The 24,545-nt window shown below is 36.4% G+C and overlaps 3 protein-coding genes across 4 annotated transcripts in view; 2 read left to right on the top strand and 1 right to left on the bottom strand.

Moving 5' to 3' along the window:
- The window catches only part of LOC142870474 (olfactory receptor 56A4-like), a 61,396-nt gene that overhangs the window by 21,322 nt on the left and 15,529 nt on the right, over positions 1–24,545 (bottom strand). The window lies entirely within an intron of this gene.
- LOC105883466 (olfactory receptor 52E5) lies at positions 4,992–10,792 on the top strand. 2 transcript variants are annotated; one of them, XM_076001287.1, is made up of 2 exons: positions 4,992–5,923; positions 10,786–10,792. In XM_076001287.1, exons 1-2 carry the CDS (start codon positions 4,992–4,994, stop codon positions 10,790–10,792), a joined length of 939 nt encoding a protein of 312 aa, XP_075857402.1. The 2 variants fall into 2 exon arrangements, with proteins under 2 accessions (XP_075857402.1, XP_012642039.1); XM_012786585.2 differs by lacking the exon at positions 10,786–10,792 and having other exon boundaries at positions 4,992–5,945.
- Positions 19,642–20,589, top strand: LOC105883329 (olfactory receptor 56A3-like). The gene has a single exon (XM_012786392.3). It carries the CDS (start codon positions 19,642–19,644, stop codon positions 20,587–20,589), a length of 948 nt encoding a protein of 315 aa, XP_012641846.3.

The raw sequence follows: 24,545 nt of genomic DNA, 5'->3' as shown, positions 1-24,545 counted from the left end.
CCACAGTAAAGCAGCAGGTGGGAACTAAAACAGATATCCTAACCTCACTCTCCTTCTACCCTCCTGCTTATGATTTCTGTTTTCTGAACCCAACCAGATGCCATAGGTCTAAGAAGGCTATCAATGCAGTACATGCTCATGAGTCCCCTAGGACACAGAATATAAAATGAACCTGGAGAGGCAAAGAGGAGATCTCCAGCACATTGACTTACATTGATGAAGAAGTGGGAAAAAATTCTGAACAAAAAATTGTAGGCTAGTATTTCTATATATTCTCCTTTCAGTTACTATTCTATACTGTTTCAAGATTATATCTGTGATATTAGATATTGTCTCCCTTTTTTGTTCTCAGAGTTCTCTTAGAATCATTTTGAATTTTTGTATTCTTTTAGACAGCCCAAGAGTTATCTAAAATAATGCCAATAAAAAATCATTTGGACTAATACACTTTGAAATCAAATGTAGTATATTTGCGCTGAGGATTAAGATGACAAAAAGGGTGGGGAATGGAATAATCATGTAATTGCCATGCATATTCTATGTATTCCTAGGTTTCTCACATAATTTTAGACTATTCTCTCCCTGCGGCTCAAAGTGGAATGAAGGAACAACTGAGATGCTATTTGTATGTTTTAGAAGATTCATGGACATTAAGGAAAACACTGAGCTTTCTACAGTATTAACTGATACTGTAATTCAAAAATATTAATACAATAATGCATAGTAAGATATAGCAAACTTTATAGAAAATTCATGGACCAAGAAGAGTCACTAACTTTTTATACTTTATACTCTTTCATCATAAAAGAATTCAAAGTTCCTGAAGAGAAAATGATTTTAAACTTGGAACTATACCAATAAAGATATAACTAAAATATCTTGAAAATTTTCAGTTATCACAATAGCTCACATATTCAAGAAATGTACTTGATTTGTTCATTACATATACATCATATTCAAATGGCAAGAAAACTTTTATTATTTAGTTTATATTTGTAAAGCATCTGATTATTATTAGTATGTTGTCTAGCTCATAGCAAGAGCTCAATAAATGTAGGTTGAATCAAGGAACATTTGCTTGTCATGTGAGCATTACTAACATCTAGTGGTCAAACTAAACATATTTCTTGAACAAATAAGTGACAATCTTTTATATAAGCAATTTAGTGAGCTAAAGAACTACACTCTTAAATTTAGTATTTCACTGATGTTATTGAATACCAAAAAATTCTAATTAGAATAAGTAATAAAGATAATGTCCATTTTAATAATAGTTGGATCTACTGTGAAACACTCTGCTATTCTGGTCAATTGTATTATTTCATGTAATTCTGAGAAAAACCACATGAAATGTGATTTATCATTTTCATCACCTTTGTGAATCTATAAGAAGGAACATGAGGCTCAGATAAGTCAAGAAATGTTTTCTCAGTTACCAAATCACAGAAAAAAGATTTAAGTTGAAGTTGTCTAACTTCAAAGTGTTAACTCTAGATATAATGTTGTAAAAGATTTATCATAATAGCCAGTGTTAATTTATCAATTAATTTCTAACAAATAATTGCTTTCTACGTATTATTTTATTATATCATTACAAAAATGCTACAAGTTGATATAATTTGTTCTCATTTTCCATTTGAAAAAAACAATACTTAAAAATGACAAATTTAATTAACAAAGGTCATAGAACAGACAGGTGGATCAAAAGTTCATGTTCTTAATCCATGTTAAACTGCTTTCCTTTATATAAATATATATTTAACATTTATGTTGATATTTCCAGTAATCAGTATTATATATAGTGTTAGAGGCATTATATACTCCCCCAAATCATATAATATAATTCTTATAACTGATGTAGTTCATGGTTTGGAAACTTAATTTAGAATTTCATTTCTGCCATTTATTAATGTACCTCAATTTCTGAGCTGACTTGAGGAAATGCTGTCTTTTTCCTAAAGGGCTCTTTTCCTGCCTTCACCACCTACACCAAAAATAACTGTTTAGCTGGTACCACAGTGAGATTTAAAGTGATGGTATGAGGCCACTTTGCCTCTGACTGACTAGACTCCTGGGAACTGTTCAGGAGAGTGTACTTGCTAGAGGATGCACAGATTACAGATCATCAGTAAGCAGAAAACATAGAGCTCTGTCCTTAGGGATATAGAAATTTTCTGCTTTCTCCCCAGGTCCCAGGACACAGCCCACTGCAGGGAAGCCCTTCCCAGGGGACTAGAGTTCTTGTATAACTCCTAGGCCCTGGCTGTTGAGAATTCAGTCACTCAGAGGTTGCAGTCTGTGGCATCCAGTCCTTCACAAACAATTTTGCTGATGCTGCGCAGAGGTAGGTGAGTCAGCTCCTGGTTACGCTGGAAGAGAGCCCCCAATGACAATAAATAACATGATTCATGAGATGATGAAGCTTCAGTGACTCAGCTAGAGTTGCTCTGGATAAGGCCATCTCCAAGATACAAAGCAAGAGACAGAGATACGAGTTGTGTTGAGAATAACCTGGATTCATAGCCACGAATCAGACACTAAAACAAAAGCACACAGCATAACATGCACTGTGATAAATTAACTAATATCAGCAAATACAGGAACATATACATGGACACAAACATATCAACAAAATTGTTACATGCAAACACAAGGGAAAATGCTAATGGTAACTGTCATTGGCTGGCACAAATGATGTCTTTCCTTCCATATATCTTTCCATTTTGTCATCTCAAAAGAGAATTTCTTACACTCAGTAATCAGTCATCCTGGTAGAAAGAGGTTACAGCACATTTGAAAATGAGAAACAGATACGCTGAACAATGAAACGTCTGGGAGCCCAGGTAGAGAGGTTATTGAATTCTGCTTCAAAGGATGGAAGCCAGTCCCTGGGTGAAGGCCGTCATAGGCTTCCCAAGTAATTGAGTGTCTTAAAGGGAAGAGACAGGTTCAAGAAAGGAAAGTAATAGAGAGCCTCGGAGATTTATGGTGGAGAAAAACTTAGATAATATATACAGAAACACTTATTACACAGAATAAAATATTAAGTACATAAAATGAAGATTGCTACATCAATAGCGGTCATAGCAATGGTAACGATTTGTAGCAGAAGCAGTGATACAGACAGACAATAATTTTTGTTGATAACAATAAGATTATTGACCAGGAACATTCTGAATTCATAATATATTTAGAACACCAAAGGGCCTTTTAGAAAGTTTCTCTAAGACTACTAAACCATGGAAGGATTACTATGACAATAGAAATCTTGTTTAAGGCAAGGAACAAAAGACTGCATTGCTAGAATTTAAGTCTCATCTTTGTCTGACTCAATCCCTGATATATGCCTGCATTTGGAGCAGTATCTGCTACACAATAAGCACTTTACAAATACTTGTCAAATGAATTAAAGTATTGATAACTAGAAACTTCTATAATATAACAGATAAGGACAAAGAGCAGTACTAGTGGTAACTTTGGAGATGAATTTAGTCAAAAATTTAAGTCACTGGAAGCAGTTAGAACATGTAACAATCTATGAAATTTTAGCATGTTGATATCTAGCTTATATTGTTTATTGCAAAAATAATATAACAAATCTAACCAGGTGAAATAACTTTCACCTTCCTGATCATGCTACATGCTACCATAAGAAGTCAACAGAGAAATCGATTTCTCAAACCATATATAACTCCTCAAATCATCTCCCCTACTACCACACAGAGCCTCCTGTTCCCTTCCCTTAAGGTGTGAATCACTGTGTTTCAATTTCATTTTATTAATGTGATTATATTGGTGTCTCAGACTCTTTTAAAGGAAAAATATTGAGGAACACTGGTGAAAGGGAATAAATTAGAGAAAAAGGTTAAGATAAAAGATGCTTTAGTTAACTCAGTAGTTTTGAAGAAGAATAAATATTGATTAACAGCTATTTCTTTTTTAATAGATTCAGGGTGTACAAATTGAATTCTATTACATGCATATATAGTATGGTAGTGAAATTTGGGCTTTTAGTGTACTCATTACTGGAATAGTGTACATTGTACCTCATAGGTAATTTTTCATCCCTCAACCCCTCCCAACATCACCCATTTGGAGTCTCTAATGTCCATTATATCACTCTGGGTGTCCATGTGTAACAATAGTTTAGTTCTCACTTACAAGTGAGAACATACAGCATGTATTTTTCTGCTCCTGAGTTGATGATGGCATGAGGGATTGTCCATTTGTATTAATATAACACATTATAAATAAAGCAGAAAAGAAGACCATAAATCACAAAAGGCTCTGAAAAATATCTGGGAATATCCAGTGTTTTCTGTTCAGGAAAGGGAACATAATATAACACAGTGAGGGACAGGACTTTGCAATTCTAGGAGGGAGCATTGTTCCCCTGGAATTCTGTAATAGTCTCCCAATGTGTTTTATTTCTTAATTTCATTCCTTAGCTCAGATCCAAACACTAGCTACCCAATCTTTCACCTTTACTGGATTCCCTCCCACATAGCTTCCTGTTATTTTTCCAGGTCTACTTTGCAAGAAGGTATCATACCCCTCAACCACAGACTGGCTGAGTCATCATCTCCACCTCAATCCCAGTCCAGTGATAGTTCACATAAACACACACACACTTCCTCTTGGTTATTCTTTGCATTCTTATTAACAAGTATAATTAGTAATAAGTATATGTTAATTTAATGTCATATTCAGGTTCTTCCTTAGAGACTGAAGGGACAGAAGACATAAGAAGTGCATGGTTGCTGTATTTGGAAATTTTCTGCATGGTTTTCTATGTAGGTGAGGCAAATATTTCAAAGAGTGATTATCTTTTCAACTGTGCTTCATATTCTCTTTCTAGGTCTTCTCTGCTGTATTATGGAATTAAAGAATGCATTTTCTATTTCTTCAAGAGATAGGCAATATACTATGAAAGAAATTAGGGTTTCTCACTGGAAGCAAGAAAACTCCCGTAAGAAATGTGTCTGTAACAAATGCCCACCAATATGCTTCATACCAACAATACACAGTTCCACCCTTCCTCCTTCCTTCTAATAGGGATCCCAGGGCTGGAAGACGTGCACATCTGGATTGGCGTCCCCTTCTTTGCAGTGTATCTAATAGCCCTCCTAGGGAACATCACTATCCTATTTGTGATACAGACTGAACACAGCCTCCATCAACCTATGTTTTATCTCTTGGCCATGTTGGCCTGCACTGATCTGGGCTTGTCCACAGCCACCATCCCCAAGATGCTAGGCATTTTCTGGTTTAATCTTGGAGAGATTTTATTTGGTGCCTGCATCACACAGATGTACACCATCCATATATGTACTGGTCTGGAGTCAGTGGTGCTAACAGTCATGGCCATAGATCGCTATATTGCCATCTGCAACCCTCTGAGATATAGCATGATCCTTACCAACAAGGTAATAGCCATTCTGGGTATAGTCATCATAGTCAGGACTTTGGTGTTTGTGACTCCGTTCATATTTCTCATCCTAAGATTACCTTTCTGTGGTGTCCGGATTATCCCCCATACCTACTGTGAACATATGGGCTTGGCAAAGTTAGCTTGTGCCAATATTAGAGTCAATGTTATATATGGCTTGATTGCTTTCTCGGTGGGATACATTGACCTTTCTGTGATTGGATTTTCTTATGTCCAAATCCTCCGAGCAGTCTTCCATCTCCCATCCTGGGATGCCCGGCTCAAGGCACTCAGCACATGTGGTTCCCATGTCTGTGTCATGTTGGCCTTCTACCTGCCAGCCCTCTTTTCCTTCATGACACACCGCTTTGGCCACAACATCCCTCATTACATCCACATTCTTCTGGCCAATCTCTATGTGGTTGTTCCCCCTGCCCTTAACCCTGTTATCTATGGGGTCAGGACAAAACAGATAAGAGAACGGGTACTTAGGATGCTTAACCATAAAAGCTATTGACGTGTATGTCCCATTGTGAATATTCCATATAGTTTAGTAAGACAATAATGAGATCAGAACAGAACTAAACATTAGAAACATTTCTGTTAAATTCCTCTGGAATTCCCACACAAGCCAATCACATTATATTTCCCACCATTGCTTATAATTTCAGTACATGTTGGAAAGCACAGCTCAAAGATTCCAAAACAATCTCTCTACTCTGCCCTATTAAAAGTACAAAAAATACTCAGATTTAAACCCCATAATACTTCAAAATTCCTAAAGAGAAAAACAGTTTTACAAAAACTTGTCCCAGTAATTGACTTGAATGATACTTCTATATGTAGATTCTCTTCATTTACATGTCAGAAGCTGAAGCTCATAACTGTACAAAGAATATAGGATTTAATCAAAATTAAGCAGGATACAATGGCAAGAGAAATTAATTTGGAGTCATATGATCTAGATTTAAATACAGGCTATGGCCTTACCTGGAAGTTTGACCTGAGAATTTTACTTAGAGCTCTTTGAGCTTCAATACCCCTGCCCATAAAATGCCATAAATCAATATTAATTTGATATTGTGAATTAAAAAAAAAACACTATTGTGAAAAATCTTTGCAGCTTTTAAAACATTAACATATTTGGGAAGAAATAAAGTGAGTGCTTACTAAATGCAGTTATAGTATGGTTGTAATTTCCAGTGTACATAGATTTAGTTTACTAAATCCAATTCTAGTGTACAGAATTTAAATGGTTTGAAATGAGGTCTCCAAATCCAGATTACCCCAATGCATGGGGCTCTTTATGAACCTTTTGGCCTTTACCTTTGTCAGAGAGCATTTCAGTCAGGAGACTTTAAGGGGCTCAATCTGGGCTTAAAATCTCAGGGAAACCGCATTCCCCAAAGTCCTTGTTAGGGTGAGCATTAGGAAAGACTGTAGCAGTGTGGCTGCTGAAATAGTATAAAGTCATTCTCATTAGGCTATGGAAGCTAAACAAGGCAATCAGTTTATTCAGGTATTCTAGCAGCTACAAAAATGTGAATGTGGCTCCTAACTGGAAATAGAATCCTGGTTGAAAGTCAGGGTAGGATAAGCAGGAATACACAGAGAACAGAGCTAAGGTGAAGGCAATATAAATTGAGACAGGAGAAAGTAAACTGAATAAATGATACCTTGTATTAATATATAAAGAAAAAGCAGTGAAGTGATCATTTCCTAATAGCAATTATGAAATTTACACAAAGAAGAGTTAATAAAACTAAACAGATCAATTAATAATGAATGAAGATGACAAAAATTCATTGCAGATTATCTTCCAAATGAGATGTCACTTTTTAATTATAATAAATTATTGTATATTTTAATTATCAAAATCTTATTCTTTTAGAGTGTGAATATTTACATTTGTATATTTAAAGGATCTTATCTATTCAATTTTGCTTACTCTACTCTTTTCAAATATGTTTAACCACTAGACTACTTCATTTTGGTATCATACATTAACAACTTTTACCATTTGAGAGCTTTCCTGCATTATTTCTGATGCTTTGCTAAATGTCAATTGGCCCAGACAGTGAGTAATCCAAATGGAAGTGAGTGACAGAAGAATGTCATTTCTAAGCAGCATAGAAGAAAATACCTAAGAGAAAACCCCATTCATCACCAAGCACATGTTCCAAGGGCTATAACATATGGGGCATACTTGAAACAGCAGAGTGTGCTGAAAGACATCCCAAGAAGGAAAAGTTGTTTATGGAGTTCATCAATCTCTAGCGCTTTTATTTTATTTTATTTATTGTTTTTTTTTATTTCAGCATATTACTGGGGTACAAATGTTTATGTTACATATATTGCCTTTGCCCGACCTGAGTCAGAGCTTCAAGCGTGTCCATCCCCCAGACGGTGCACACTGCACACATTAGGTGTGAATATACCCATCCCCCCAACCTGCTTGACACCCGATGAATGTTACTACTATATGTGCACTCTAGAGCTCTTTAAAAAATGGATTTGTACAAAGCCATCAACACTGCAAGGAGTAGGTCTGCTGCTCTGTGCCAAATGCCGGATTAAGCATTGGATGTTGGTCATCTTGGTTGAGTCCACGTCTTGTGAAACGTTAGCATGCTTCTGGCCATTCTAAAAGGATTCAACTCCACTATTATTTCAAAATTCCAAGGCTACTGAAAACTGGGTTTTTACACAGTCACCAGATTTATAAGCTGAATGTTTTTCAGCCGGAGCAACTGTAATGCTCACTAATCATTATGTATAAGAATAAGATTCTCAATAATCTCACCTGAAAACACAAACAAGCAAAACCTACATCACCATAGTTGCATTAAATGGAGTGCTTCTTTAGGACAAAGAAATTATATTCTCAGTATCTGGGTATGGGTTAATATATGTTGTCCTCTTTTCTGTGTTTATATGATTAAACAACCCTCACCCATCTGTTTGCTTTCTTTTGTTATTTTTGTAGCTAGATTCAATCAAGTAACACATTAGCCCTATTTGCCTGAGGGTTGTTATATTCCCTTTTAGGTGTCATCAGATATCTCTTTCTAACCATGGCATTCACTGGATTATGTAGCTCAGAGACAATAGCAACATTATTTCCCCTTTTTCAAATGCTGTGCTTTGAAGGGGAGTGCACCTGTAAAAAAGATTTCTTAAACTTAATTTGGGATTTCATTCATAGTAAAAATAAGAAAATAGGAAGAAATGTCTGGTCAGCTGTGGTGGCTCACGCCTATGATCCTAGCATTCTGGGAGGCCTATGGGGGAGGATCGCTTGAGATCTGGAGTTCAAGACTAGCCTGAGCAAGAGTGAGGTCCTGTCTCTGCTAAAAATAAAAAAAGCGTAGCCCGTCACAACTAAAAATAAAAACAAAAAATTACCCAGGCGTGGTGGCTCACACCTGTAGTCCCAGCTACTAGGGAGGCTGAGGCAGGAGGATTGCTTGAGCCCAGGAGTTTGAGGTTGCACTATAGCCAGGGCAACAAAGTAAAACTCTGTCTCAAAAAAAAAAAAAAAAAAAAGGAATAAACACTGCAAAAAGGAAGTGAAATGAACAAATTTGTCTTAAACAATCACTAATGATCATCTAAATGTTTTAACTTTCAGTGAGATTAAATTTTACTTTAACATACAAAAAAAAAGCATTTAAGTCCATAAGAATTTGATGTCCTTTGAAATAAACTGATTTTAGGCATATGACACATATATGTCAATAAGACATACACTACTTCTACCATAAAAAACAAACTAGTGAGAAAGAAATTCCCAACTATGGTAGCAGAGGGGCTAGAAAAGCACTATAAAGAGTGTGGCACTCATATGTTATGTCCTGCTTGTTTAGATGACACTTTGGGACTGAGTTTGACTTCTCAGATTTTCCATCAAAAAGGCAATGAAACTCCTGGTGGAGTAAGGAATAACAGCCAAGGCACCATCTAAGAGGAAACACAACGGAAATTTCCATAGTAATGATATCTATCCCATGGGAGAACTCTCAGGAATTGAGATCAAAGGAGGGATTTGGAAGACGTGAGTGGTTATGGGTAGTTGACCTCACTATAGTCTTCTTTGTACTATGTAGGCCCAATAAAATTGGTCTCTTTTACAAGCCCACTATGAATCTCAGATCTCAGATCTCAGCCTATAAAGGCAGCTTAGAGAGGAAAAGAATATATCAGGTTACTAGACAGAATAATTCCCACCCTAAAATATGCCCAAGCCCCACAGAAAACATCTCATGTGCTTAATTTTATTGTTTGAACTAGTTAATATTTTTAGAATAATACAGTTGGATAGCCAGGAGCATAATATATGGAGAGGTTCTATGACTCCCTGCATAGCACATTTATGAGATTTATTTTTCCCTAAATATATTTGATTTGTCGTCTCTGAGATAGTCTCCATATCAGTTACCTGAAGAGGCTTTAAGGCCCCAGAGAGTTTCATTTACCATTTTGATAACCATCCCAATATAACCTTCCAAAGATTAAAATATTTTGAACATGGACAAGAGCAAAATATGATATATTAATGTCACAACTTAATCACAGTGGGGATCCTATGGTTTCTAGAGTCAAATGCATACAATTTTTGATACTGTATAAACTCATTTATATCCAAGAATTGGGCTTCAACAACAATGGGAGCTTAACCAACATCTCTGCCTACTGAGAATCTCTACTTGATTCAACATAAATTTCATAACTACATATTTCAGAATGATGTCAACATCTACACTCACCAACTCAAATAAATAAATAAAACTGTCTCCTATTATGTTCTGTATCTCAGTGACTAGTACCAGTATTCATTCATTTGCCCAAGACAGAATCCTGGAAGTCAAATATGATATCACTCTTTTTTATTACCCAAATCACATTAAACACTGTTCTCTGCCAATTTATTTTATATATCCTCATATTAGCATTCAAGGATATTCCCATTCTGCCTCTAGCCTACCACATTGCTTTATCTCATATCAGCCTCATATTCTGTTCATACACTATAACCAAAGCCACTGGAAAAAAAGTTGAGCATATTTGGAAGTCAAAGTTTTCTATGACTGGGATAAAATATTAGAATGTATGGCATTGGAATAGACTATATAAAGTCTATTTTTAAAATTAACTTGATAAAAACAGCATGTATATCATCACTAATCCGGTGGTCAACATTAGTATCATTATTAGATACAATACATCTACAGTAAATATAATACCTAATATTATATTTAATATAAATAAACATAAAATGTAATACAACGTCACAGACAATGTGTACTAGCCCAAAATGTTTGACTTGAATCCATTGAGCTTTCAGATACAAATTCCAGTTTGTAGGAAATACAAGGCTAAGAGGAACAACCTCAGTGATTTCTTGAGAAGCAACCATTCAAATCTAGAAATTTTGTACTTCAAGTGGCCTAATTTATGCAATGAACCAGTATCTTTTATTTTTATTTCTTAAGTATCATATTTAAAAAGACTTAAGGGACATAACCAGATGCAATGTGTGGTCCTGGATTAGATGCTGATTTGGGAGCATTGGTTGTAGAAAAATATCCTTTGGTCAACAGAATACTTGTCTGTACTTAGGTATTAGGTGAGAGGAAATTTTCCTGAAAGGATATTACTAATTTGGGAAAGTCAACTATAAAAAAATATTTTAATTAGGTTGACAGAAAATTTGAATGTGATCTAGAAATTAGATGAGAGGAAAATGTACTCAAATAAGATAAATAGTGTTATTTTTAAAATCCAATTACTAAACTGATCTCATTTTGAAAAAATGTGTATGCACACAAAAGCATATGCACTAAAATATTAAAATTGGTGTGGGGATGTAGTGTTTTTATTTTTATTTTAGCTTGTCTCTATTTTCTGTTTTTCTCCAAGGCATGCTATACTTACTATGCAATAAAAATTTATTTTAAAAATGAAACAGCACATATTTAATACAGTTTTTTTTTCTGATGGATAAGGACACAAATTGAGATTTGAGTTGATTTCTATTAAATCATGAAAAACACTTCAGTTTTTATTCAAAGTAATATTGTCCTTCTTTGTGCTTCTAAAACACTTTGTGCTTTATCTTAGTACAAAACCTCTGCGTGCATAGTTGTCACTGCCTGGGATATTCTTTTCATTCTTCTTTGCTTAGGTGATGCTCTTTCTCTTTCTCATTCAACCTACTTAGATTACTTAGAATGACTTTACCTGACCTTCAGGATTATATTAGGCTCCAGTATTGCAGACTCCTATAGCACCCAGAAAGTCCCTTTCTTTGGAACTGACCACAACTTCATTAAAGGAAGGTTCAATGCCTATCTTTTCCTCTCTGTATTGCACTTTCTACTAATAGTGATGAACAACATTTACAAAGTACCATATGTCAGGCACTATGCTTAGTACTGTTTATGTTACATCATTTAATACACACAATAAGCATGAAATACATGCTAATATTATGACTGTTTTCCAGAGGAGGAAATAGGCACACAAACAGATTAAAAAAAAAAAAAAAAACTTGATAAATGTTTCCCATATGACAAGTAGTGAAGCTGAAATTCTAACCCAGGAAGTATAACTCCAGCATTAGTATAACTACCACTTTTTCCTCTTTTATGAAAGCACAGGACAATATCTTTCACTTTTGTTAAATAAAACACTTATTTATTTATTTATTTATTTATTTATTTGAGACAGAGTCTCGCTTTGTTGCCCAGGCTAGAGTGAGTGCCATGGCATCAGCCTAGCTCACAGCAACCTCAAAGTCCTGAGCTCAAGCAATCCTATTGCCTCAGCCTCCCAAGTAGCTGGGACTACAGGCATGCGCCACCATGCCCAGCTAATTTTCTATATATATATTAGTTGGCCAATTAATTTCTTTCTATTTATAGTAGAGACGGGGTCTCGCTCTTGCTCAGGCTGGTTTCAAACTCCTGACCTCGAGCAATCTGCCCGCCTCGGCCTCCCAGAGTGCTAGGATCACAGGCGTGAACCACCGTGCCCAGCCAAAACACTTATTTATTATATGAAATATCCATCATACCTCTTTAATTATTATTTCAATCAAGATTCTTACATCAATTGACAAAAAATAATTCTAGGTGTTTTAAACAGAGAATAGATTATTGAAAATATGATGAATAACTCATAGAATCACTGGGAAAACCCAAAAATAAAAACACAAAGTAATAGATGCAACCTCTGTAAAATTCGATCAGAGAACTACTTCTATGCTGGTTACTGCAACCACTGCTGAACTTTGAATGACATGGTTTACATACAGTGTTCTTTCATATTTATTTCAGACAGTTTTATAAGACTGATCAGATAATTATATTTAATGAGATAATGGCTATTTTAAAAATTAAGCATTATTTAACATTTTGGCAGTTAATATAAATGATTTAGTCATAATTGTAGTAATTTTTGAAGATTTATTGTCTTCAGAAACCTCTATAAAGTTAAATTTATAGTTAAAAGCACCATGAAAGCCATCCTCACTGCACTCTTCATAGTATATTTTAATAAAGCATACATTGTAGTATGTTTTAATAAAATGATTACTGAAAAAATGACTTTCAAAAAGTAGGACAGACAAAATCTACTAGGTCTGTCCTTAATAGTTTATGTATCCACAGATTATAAAAGTCTACACTGTCTTGCAAATGACTATTTGTTCCATAGGCACTACTTGAGACTAACATATAATATTACCTCAGAGAATTCTTCTCTGAAATCACATTGATATGCTCTCTAACTCTGTTTTCTCCAGGGATTGCTGTTTGATGATAGACAATTTACTTAATCTCTCTGAGCATTGATATTCCAATCTATAAAATGGGTCAAATAATACAACTTACCTCAAAAGGTTTTAGTGAGAATTAACAAAGAAAAAAAAAGCATGCAAAGCATATACAATATATTCAATAAATATTATTATTTATTAGCCATTCATTATGCTAACCTTCTTTGTCCCTCCTTGATAAATAATTCAGTTTGTTAGTGTGTTCCTGGTGTTAGTGGCAAAGAAGAACCTCTAATGGAAATGCCTCAAAGGAACAATTTGTGAGTTATGGGAGGTATTGCCATAAGAAGAAATCCTATTGTTACCAGTTCACTCATTGAACCAATAGCCACATTGGCTCAGAATGTTGCAATCTCTAGATGGCAGGTATTGCTTCTCTACATACCATAAGTTGACCATTCACATGTAGCTACTATCTGTTCCCCTAACCCTATATCGCAAGTTATTTATATGTAGCTACTATCTGTTCCCCTAACCCTATATCGCAAGTTATTTAAGAAGATATCTCTGGCTGGGCATGGTGGCTCATGCTAGGATTACAGAATGCTAGAATTACAGAATCCTAGTACTCTGGGAGACCGAAGCAGGTGGATAGTTTGAGCTCAGGAGTTCGAGACCAGCCTGAGCAAGAGTGAGATGCTGTCTCTACTAAAAAAAAAAAAAAAAAAATAGAAAGAAATTAGCTGGACAACTAAAAATTAGGTAGAAAATATTAGCCGGGCATGGTGGTACATGCCTATAGTCCCAGCTACTTAGAAGGCTGAGGCAGTAGGATTACTTGAGCCCAGGAGTTTGAGGTTGCTGTGAGCTAGGCTGACACCACAGCATTCTAGCCCAGGGAAAAGAGACTCTGTCTCAAAAAAAGAGAAGACGTCTCTGTCAGTTAATGTCCTTAGCCTTATCAATAACTTCAGTTTTAGCCTTTTCTCTGCAACAACTGTTTCTCAATCCACAAATCTCCATTACTCAATAACTCCCTAATTTATCTGTTCAAGTCTTTAGTGGAGATGAGATTCAATGTGGGAGTAAGATCAGTGAAAATTGCAGCCTCTAATTGCAGTTCTTGAAGCCTGGGAAAATGAAGTTATTATATTGCAATATACACACAGAAATATTTAGGGCAGTGCTAGCAAGGCTTGAATGGGAACCCAAGAATTTGTGCATCTGAATTCTAAAGTAATTTGTGAGCTGCATGAAGGCCAGCCACCCTCTACTGTTGAAGAGAAGTCATTGGATTATCATTAGAGTTTTATCTAACATCGTTCAACCAATAACAGGTCCTGTCCTGGAAATGAACTGATCTCTATAGAAGGAATGAATCACTCAAAAGCCTCCTGGGAGTCAGCTTCCAACATTAGAGCCTTCTATGAAGTATGGCAAAGCCAATATAGCAGTTCTCATGCTAAAAATAAACTCTCAGAAGACACTCAACAGAACTATTTTTCATAAGTATCAATGATAAATGTTGATTAGGCCACAGAAAATGTGTAACTGCATTTTTATTAAAACAATTATGAAATTAAGAAAATTATGAATCACAAAAAGATTCTAAGGAACCAAGTGTTCATTTGATGTCATGAGGCTACATTAATAAATGTCAGTGATATGAAAATTGCTCCATCTTCCAACCACCCCAATATGAATCAATCTTACAAGATAAAAGGGAGGCTTAGATAGCTTAAACATTAATTATTAAACTAAGTTTATCTTCATTAACAAACCAAATTAAAATATCTCTATGGATTTTGGATTGTCTTACTAAAAGTTACCTCTATGCCATGTACAAAATTGACTATGAAGCGAATGAGGGAGTAAATGATGAAGCTTATTAAATCTTCTTGGATTTTTGTATTAATAATGTCACAAGAAGAGGGCTTCCTGAAACATTTCACTCAAGTAGAACTAGGGAGCTTCTCTGAGCATATTATAATTACTACAATCTATCAGTGTAGGAGTACACATGATTGGTTTTATGTAAACTATGTGTACCTTTTAATCAATACATTTCTGGAAATCAGAACCTGGTACCCTAGAGCATTTCCTCTTAACCTCCTTGCCCAAAGGTTTTACTTTCGTATAATGAATGATACTAAGTATGTCCTAAGTATCACATTCTACCCATTCAACTGGTGCTAGGTGATCAACTCTGAGACTCTCCCTTTGCCTTTAGGGGAAATAGCAACCTCATTCAGGGAGTCACAGGGCATGAAGAGCTGGGAGAAAAGCTCTCTCCTTTGGGAATAAGAGAATGCTGGACTCTGGATTCTCCAGCCCCTTCAGGGACAGCACGGCTGTCTTTCCTTGGGGAAGCCTAGGTGGCTGAAGTTAGACATAAACTCTCCTTTCTGAGAGCCCAGGAGTAGAAGATTCAGACACACAGCACCAGGAATATTCCTCCCCGGGAGAGGTCCCTGATTCCATCTAGTAAGTTTGGCCCCATGGGAAAATGAATGCTCCAAGACACCACTGTGATATTAGACACCTGGCTAGAGCAGGAATTGTGGTGAGACTGGAGCTGGCTTGCAACTGAAAAGGCTGTAGGATTTAAGTATGAGGATGGGGCTTAAAGGGAAGTGGCAGAAAGCATTTAAGCAGGGAATTGGTATGGAACCCCAGATGCAGATGATTGTTCCAAGGCTGAGCCCAGACTCTTGTGCTCCCTAGGAAGGGGTTTGGACAGGGAATTCAGAGGTCTGAAGTAGTGTATCAGGTGGGAAATATCTTGAGCAGCGTTCATTGAACCCTTATGGTGTGAAACAGAATGTAGATTTGGAAGGGAAAAAACGTCCCCAATCACTCTGTCTTGATCATCATTAATTAGAAATCTTCACTAGTTTGCCTTTGCTCTCACTTTTCAATTTTTTAAAAGTACCTGCTCCTTGACTGCTCTTTACTCCTTTTTGCTTTCTTTGTCCTCTCTATTCTCAGGGCAATCTCTTTTGTTCTAATTTTAATTTTCTCTTTTTCTGTATTTTCTACACCATCTATTTTCTGGATACATATGCTTTGGATCTCCCCATTCCTTCTACTCTCTCTCTCTCTGTCTCTTTTCCACTTATTTAGCCTAGATTTACCCCTACTATCCACAGCTTCCTCTAGACCAATAAGATCCCGAGAGGAAACAAACTTATAGCACCATTTTCTATTCAATGACTCTCTCTCTTCACTTTGTCATTATTTATCACTCCTTACCCCTCTCTCAGTTCCAGACCCTACTAAACAAGCTTTGTGTCACACCCAGTAATTTTTCAAGATTAATGAGAACCCCATATACTCAATTTGATACCCCAAAAGATTATGGAGAAAAGCTTCTTTCTGCACAGACATGGCTCCTCCAGACACCAAGAACAACAGTCTTCAAATCACTGGATAGGATCCCTGTGTGCAACAGCCCCTTAGAGATCTCAAGTGTTGGCCCTAGAAGGCTGTCTGTAGACTACTTGAAACTATAAAATGGGCAGAGAAATCTTATTAACCTGAGCAAAGAAAGCTAACAATTGGGAAAAAGAAGGAAGAATGATATGAATTCAGGGGGTTAGACGGAGAAGCATGAGTGCTTTGAGAGTAAAGTTATTCTTCAAAAAAGAGACTAAGAATTCTGTAGCTAATGTGCAACTCCTAACTTTGAATTCTAGTACCAGTGGCCTGGCACATACTTATTCTTCTGATTGTATTAGTCATATTGATCATTAAAATATTCCCTCTGTCTTTAGTGTCTGAAGTTAGACCATGACATGACAGTTAGATGTATGTTTAGAATAATCTAGATATATTTAGGTATGCTTTTTTTTTTTACCTATCCTACATGATATTTAATAGAATTCTTAAATCTGATGACTGCAGTGTTTCATCTCTTATAAGAAGGTCAACATAATGAGTGAGATGTGTACCATCTGGGGGATGGTCATGCTGGAAACTCAGACTTGTGGGGGGTGGGGGAAGGGCATTTATTGAAACTTTAAAATTTGTACCACCATAATATGCCAAAATAAGAAAAAAAAAAAAAAGGTCAAAAGCCCCTGCCTCATTCTCTTTCTTCCTCATTCTGGAGCTCTTATGAAAGGTAGACATTCTTACTCTATCCTCTATTTCTCTTACACTTTCTTCAGTATCTGCTTTTATTTTATCTCAATCTTCACTCTGGCAGATTCTTCTGACCTTCCTTCTGACTGACCCTCTTTAGCCGTCTCTAATCTATTGTTACATTCACATTTTAAGTTATTATTCCTAATGTATTTTTTAAATACATCTGGTTTTCTTTTAGATATGCTTTGTTACTTTTGATAACTTCCAGTGCCCTGAGGAAAACATTGATTTATAGACTTTATCTTCTGAATCCCAGTAAAACAAAAAAGATAGAGTGACTAAGTCAAATCAGAATTCCATGTCTTTGTTCACACTTTTGCATTTTCTATGTGTTCAATGAAACTTAATTCTAAAAATTCTCTAGTTCAGTCTTCTAGTTTACTAATTATCTCATCCATTGTTGCTTAATTACTATTAAACATATCTCATAAAATTTTAATGTTACTTATTATGATTTTTGATTTCTAAGAGATATGACAGTCTCCTTTAAGTATGCTTATCATTTTCTTATGTTTTCAAACTTGTCTTTCATTTTTTAAAATCCAGTCAGGAAATTTGTTCAACATTTTTTATCAAATATCACCAGTTTTTTGTGCATTACTTTGTACTTTTGGGGACTTTACTCATCATTATTTTTTTTTTTTACTTTTTCAATTAATTATTTTTAATTAATTTTTTTACTACAAATAGATTGATTTCTTCAGAAGGTTATATATTGAAATTTTTTGATCCTAAGATAAAAGTTGGTTCCTCAAGAACAGATTTGGACTTGATTCTGTCATTTTCTGGTACCACGGAAAATCCAAGATAACTTTAAGTTCCTTTTGAGCCACTGGTATGAAATCAGGCTACAAAGTCACATGAGGACCAGCCCATGGTTCAAAATTTACAAGGACACTGTCTCTATTATAACAACCTTGAAGATAGCCAGTTTTTCGTAAAGTTCCAGGTGGGCATGAGGGTGGAGGTGAAAGAGCAGGTTTATTTCTAGGGCATGCCATCACTCTAGGTGTGGTGCCATAGAATCCTATCTATATAGGACTATGTGGTTCTGTCTATGTAGGATTTAATAGATTCCCCATCTGCTGAAGCCAGGACTTTTTTAATTGACAGACAAAATTTTATGTATTTACCATGTACAATATGCTGTTTTGAAGTATATATACTTTGTAGAAAGACTAAATCTAGTTAATTAACATATAAAAGTAGGGAATAGAATGGTGGTTACTAGGACCTCAGATATTTGGAATAAGGGGATAGGAGATGTTGGTCAAAGGATAAAAAATTTCAGCTAGCTAGGTGAAATAAGTTCAAGAAATCTATTGTACAGTATGCTTAAATTCATTTAATGCCACAAATGCCCTTCAGTTGGAAGACAACCTCAATAATTGATTTTAGGTTCTGGATTTCCCTCAATCCCTGGCTTGAGAATTATTTTTTATTTGCCTGCTCATGATTGTATTCAAAGCATTCAAGTATAACTATAGGTATAGGTACAGTTAGAGGTAGAGGTAGAGGTATAGATACAGGTATGGGCATAAATATATGCATGTGTGTAGGTGTGGATGTGGGTATGAGTATAGATAAGATTGTGTGTGTGTGTGTGTGTAGAGAGAAATAAGAATGACAAAGCCAACTGTAATAAAGTGTTCACAAAAGATGAATCTTGATTAAGTGTATGTGAAAATTCTTTTTACTGTTTCTGTATACAATTTTCAACAAGTAGAAAGTACTTCAAATTAAAATTTTAGAAATAAAAAAGAAATATAGAAATACATATAGGTACCATATTTATTTATTTTGGTTGGGAGGTTTGTTCTTTGTACCCAGTCCATCATGCTTCTGGATACTCTTAGATTTTACTTTCTTAAAATTTGATAGTGTTTAGCATTTAGAATATATTTCTATACATTAAACTGACATGTTTTCTCAGCTTTTTCTATTTTTACTGTTTCATTTAAGTAATGTTTGATCTTTATGTAATTGTGATTCATTAAATATTAATCAACCAAAGAGATTGAAAAGATAAATTCATCCAAGAGACTATGTCAGGTGAAACACAGATGATAGAAAAAAGATGGTGAAACATCATTTTACATATTTTATGGCCACATCTTTTGTGTCAAAAATGTGTTAGGCACAAGGGCTATGGGATGAATGAGGTGAGTTGTGTCTGAAACCGCATGAATCTTATAGTTTAAGTACATAGCCAACAGAGACTATGGTAGAATTAACTCTTTCTCTCTTCTTCAGCTACCTAAAGACAGCTACCTCACTAAAGTCACTGCCAATGCTGCTTTATAGCAACAGCTCCCTTCCTATTGAAGTCTCTGAATTCCTCCTCAACTGTTTTACCAGGTCTCCCACCTGGCAGCGCTGGCTGTCCCTGCCCCTCAGCCTCCTCTTCCTCCTGGCCATGGGGGCCAATGCCACCCTCCTGATCACCATCCGGCTGGAGGCCACTCTGCACCAGCCCATGTACTACCTGCTCAGCCTCCTCTCCCTGCTGGACATTGTGCTCTGTCTCACCGTCATCCCCAAGGTCCTGGCCATCTTCTGGTTTGACCTCAGACCCATCAGTTTTTCTGCCTGCTTCCTCCAAATGTTCATTATGAATAACTTCCTGCCTATGGAATCATGCACCTTCCTGGCTATGGCCTATGACCGCTATGTTGCCATCTGCAAACCTCTGCGTTACCCATCCATCATTACGGACCGATTTGTGGCAAAGTCTATTGCCTTCATCTTGGCCCGGAACACTTTTTTCACTGCACCTATCCCTATCCTCTCTGCCCATCTCCACTATTGTGGAAAAAATGTAATTGAGAACTGTATCTGTGCCAACCTCTCTGTTTCCAAGCTCTCCTGTGATAATGTTGCCCTTAACCGAATCTACCAGTTAATTGTGGCCTGGACTCTTATAGGATCTGACCTCATCCTCATCTTTCTCTCCTATATTTTCATCCTCCATGCTGTTCTTAGACTCAAGGCAAAAGGGGCAGCTGGCAAAGCTCTGAGCACCTGTGGCTCTCACTTCATTCTCATCCTCTTCTTTAGCACCATCTTGCTGGTGTTTGTTTTTACCCATATGGCCAAGAAAAAGGTTTCCCCTGATATCCCTATCTTACTTAATGTCCTACACCATGTAATTCCTGCAGCTCTGAACCCCATTGTCTATGGAGTACGAACCCAGGAGATTAAACAAGGCATTTGGAAATTACTGAGGAGGGATAGATAACAGGAGAATGTTATTGTGTTCTTACTTTGTTTTTCTGAATCAAAAATACTCAGAATCACAATTGAAAGCCAGTGATAGAGAGGCAGAAATACTGTCCTAATCTTCTCTCAGAACATGCCTGATGATATAGACTATATGTTTTCCTTCTTACCTAGAGGCACATCCTACTTTGCAATTCCATGGTTTCCTAGAAGAGGCTGAGGATGTAGATGTATAATTTCTCACCATGCTACCCAGACAAGAGGCTGTAAATTTTGATGAGTTAAGCATCAAACCTAATTGTTTACTACTAATTCAATCCTGAGTAAAACCAGTGGAGATGGAAAATCAATCTTTATTTCAAGACAAGTGGCTGATGTGGACAGTGCATAGCATAGGCTTTAGAAGACAGTGCATGGTCTTTGGAATAATATGTAACATTAGAAAACCAACCGTTAAAAATATTTAACCATTATATTTTAACATTTTCCTTCAAGCATTCAGAATAATTTACTGATGGTTATTTTGTGCCCATGATAGTACTAGGAAATGGAAGTATAACATGAATAAATCTTGGTCCTATTACCCAAAGAGTGCACATTCTAGAGGATAAGGCAGAAAACTGTAAAATCAACTATAACTGCAATGTAATAAGGGTTAAAAAGAGTCAATTAAAACACACAAATAGAGAACTTTGTAAGCCCAGAAAACAGAGAAATTTGTTTCTCTAGGAGGAACAAGAAGATTCCACACAGACAATGGGATGAAGAATGGGCAGTATAATAAGGGAAGAATACAACAAGAAGCTGGACCAAAGCACAGAAGTGTAAAAATCCTTTGTTCATTTACAGAATATAGTGTGGCTTCCCTATCTCAGTAATGTCAACTCCATACTGCCAGTTTTTTAAGCCAAAAACCTTGTAGGTATCTTTGCCACCCACTCTCTATAGCAATTAAAAAACAATCAGCATATCCTGCCAGCCCTAAATTCCAACCATTTTTTTCCCATCTGCTATACACAAGCCCAGGCTACCTCATCTCCATTCTGGATAATTGTGATGGCCTCCTGCTGGTGTGGACGGGGACTCCTTGCTTCTGTCCATATTTCCCTATAGCTCAAATACAGTAGCGAGAGTGATCATTTTAAATATGGCAGGCCAGTCATGTCACTGCCATGCATGCACAAAACCTCTGCAGAGCTTCACAACTCACTGAGAATAGAAAGCAAAATCTTGACAATGGATTACAAGGCCTCACACAATCTGACCCTCATCTTCCTATCTGGCCTCCTCCTTTAGTCCACTCTACCTAAACTGACTCCCTGTCAATCTCTCAAAAACAGAAACCAAATTCCTGCTTCTGGGTGTTTTGTTTTGTTCCCTCTGTCCATGTAACTCTTTCCCTCCGGTCCATTGTGTCTCCCTGACCACAGTATTTAAATAGTATCCGACAATATTCCCCCAAAACACAAAAAAAATTCTGACACCTTCTGTGTTTCACTGTTCCTTGTAGGGTTTATTACAATCCAATGACCACGAATGTTGCTCACTTGTTTAGTCAGTGTCTCACTAAAACTTAAGCAGTTTGAGGCAGGGATTTTTGTCTATTATGTTCATTACTCTACCTCTAGCACCCAGAACCATGCTTGACATATGGTAGAGACTCACAAACATTTGTTAAATAAATGTTTTAATGAAGATTTAATAAATGATTGAATGTATGCTAGTTGCTAGGAATAAAATTGAGACATAGTCCTTGTCATCTGGATTTTTACATTAGATATCAAGAGTAAAAGAGGGGGCATATCTCAGTCATGATCGATGGCATGGTCTGAGCAACTGTACTGATCATGCCATAGGAGATGATGAGGGCTTAGGAATAAGATCAGAAGTATGCTTTTAGATACTTTGCATCTGAGTGCCCATGCGACATACAAGTGGAGAGTTATAGTAAGCACTCAGGCCTATAGGTTTGGCTCTCAAGTAAGACATGTGAAGTTTAGCATTCACTACAGATTGTAACTGTAGCAATGGAAGCATATTAGATGGCCTAGGGAAAGAATAAAGAGCAAGAAGAAAACCCACCAAAAAGCCTTGAAGAGCCCCACATTAACTTCTGGTGGGTGTAGGGAATTTAGCATGGAGAGAAAACAAAGTAGTGGTCAGAGGAACAGAAGCAAAAACAAGAAGGTCACAGAAGAAAGCACCTCACAATGGACCATGATCAATTAAGAGGGTCTGGTTAACTGCACCCAAGGCCATGAGAAATCCTTGTCTACATAAATAATTTAATGGTTTAAGTCCATTGCAAAAAATTATGGGCCTATTATAAAATGTATAGGCTTATCAATGAAAATTTAGATAATAGAGAAAAAATTCTTCTATATGTATAAATTGTCCAATCAGTACACATAGTGCTGTGCTCTTTGCACTCTCAAGGTACCATCTCTTCCTGTTCATACAGGTAGCATTTCTTCATGCTCTTCATTGTCAAATGTGCCATTCATAGCTAATTCTACATTTTCCACTACAAGAGAATTGTAGCAACACTGCTATTATTCATACACTCTTCCTGTGTCCATGGTAACCAGCACCATACCGAGGGGTCTTAGGAGCCAAAGAGAAGGCAATGTCTAAAAGAAGAACATTTTCATTTGTTCTTGAAATACAAATAAACAACTTTTCAATTTCATTGGCAATAGCCTCTGTTGCAAAGTATCACATGAAGATGAGCCCAGTGATATGAAATATGCAAGTGGTTAACACTAAATTATAATGTGAAACAGAATATTTCTTTTATATGCAAGAGATTCGATTCACAAACTAGTGGATATAACATATAAAATGATATATGAAATTCATTAATTATAAGTTTATCCACAAAAAATTATTTATATTTCTCACTACAGCAAAAATTATCATAGGAGTTTCCTCTCTGAAAAACACATTATATTTTCTTAGTAAGATTCTGTTCAGTTTTTTCTTGCATGTTTATCTTTATATGCCATAGTAAAGTCATGATAAGTTAGCACTGATCCATTCACCAGCGTGGTTTGGGATGTACATATCTAACAAGCATGTCCTGGAAGCCCAGAAGAATTTCTGAGTGAGTTTATTGGGTCCATGGGAGGTACTGAGTGTGTACAGGCAAATAAATATGAGCATATGTGAATATGCATAAAAGAGTCCTGCACCCAGGAGACTGACTTACTACCTACAGAACATACAGTGAACATAGGGCTGATTTGCCAAGGGTTCTTTCTTTCAGAAAAAGAAGAAAAAATTTCTTCTACCATTTGCCTGCCTATTTAAACCAAGAGGGCCTTTTGGTCCCAAGGCAGGATGGATTAAGACATTCTCAGGGGGCAGATTTCCTGATGCTCTGAATTTATAACTACCCCAGACACTCTGGAAAGCTACAGTATCAGTAGAACCAGACTTCATGCTTCACATTCTCTGTAGGTGAGTCTGGGTGGAGGCTGCTGAGGGGTAGCTATTCTCAGATTAGCCAGAGGACTGAACTGTGTTCCTTTCCATTCCTGGGTCAGGACTGCTGAAGTAGTCTGAAAGCGGGTAGTAGAGATTGCATTCTGTCTCAGCTCGGGAGGCGTACGTGAGAGCCTGTACTCTGGGATCGTCTCCCTTTTGCCCTGCTCTGGCTACTTGGTGGTGCCAGAAATGCAGAGAAGGTGGGAGCTTGGCCATAGGAGATTACTGGGTGGTAACAGAGCTGAAAAGGGCATGAGCTGGAGACCAGTTAAGAACATTTGGAGTTTCCAACTATGAATATGGAAATATAGAGACTTTAAAATAAAGAATCTGCCAACAAATGCTTTAATTAGAGGATAAAAATTAAATTTAATTTATATAACTTCAGAGGTTTGGGACAAAGACCACAGCTGGGGGCCAGTGGGAGTCAGGAAGTAGTCTAAAATACTTCTGTTCAGTCTAAAACAATTGCTAAAAGCTACTGCCAAA

The sequence above is a fragment of the Microcebus murinus genome, chromosome 4, assembly GCF_040939455.1.
Source record: "Microcebus murinus isolate Inina chromosome 4, M.murinus_Inina_mat1.0, whole genome shotgun sequence".
NCBI classification, from domain to species: Eukaryota; Metazoa; Chordata; class Mammalia; order Primates; family Cheirogaleidae; genus Microcebus; species Microcebus murinus.
Note: the sequence above shows the minus strand (reverse complement) of the source record. Positions and strands in the feature narration are given on the sequence as shown.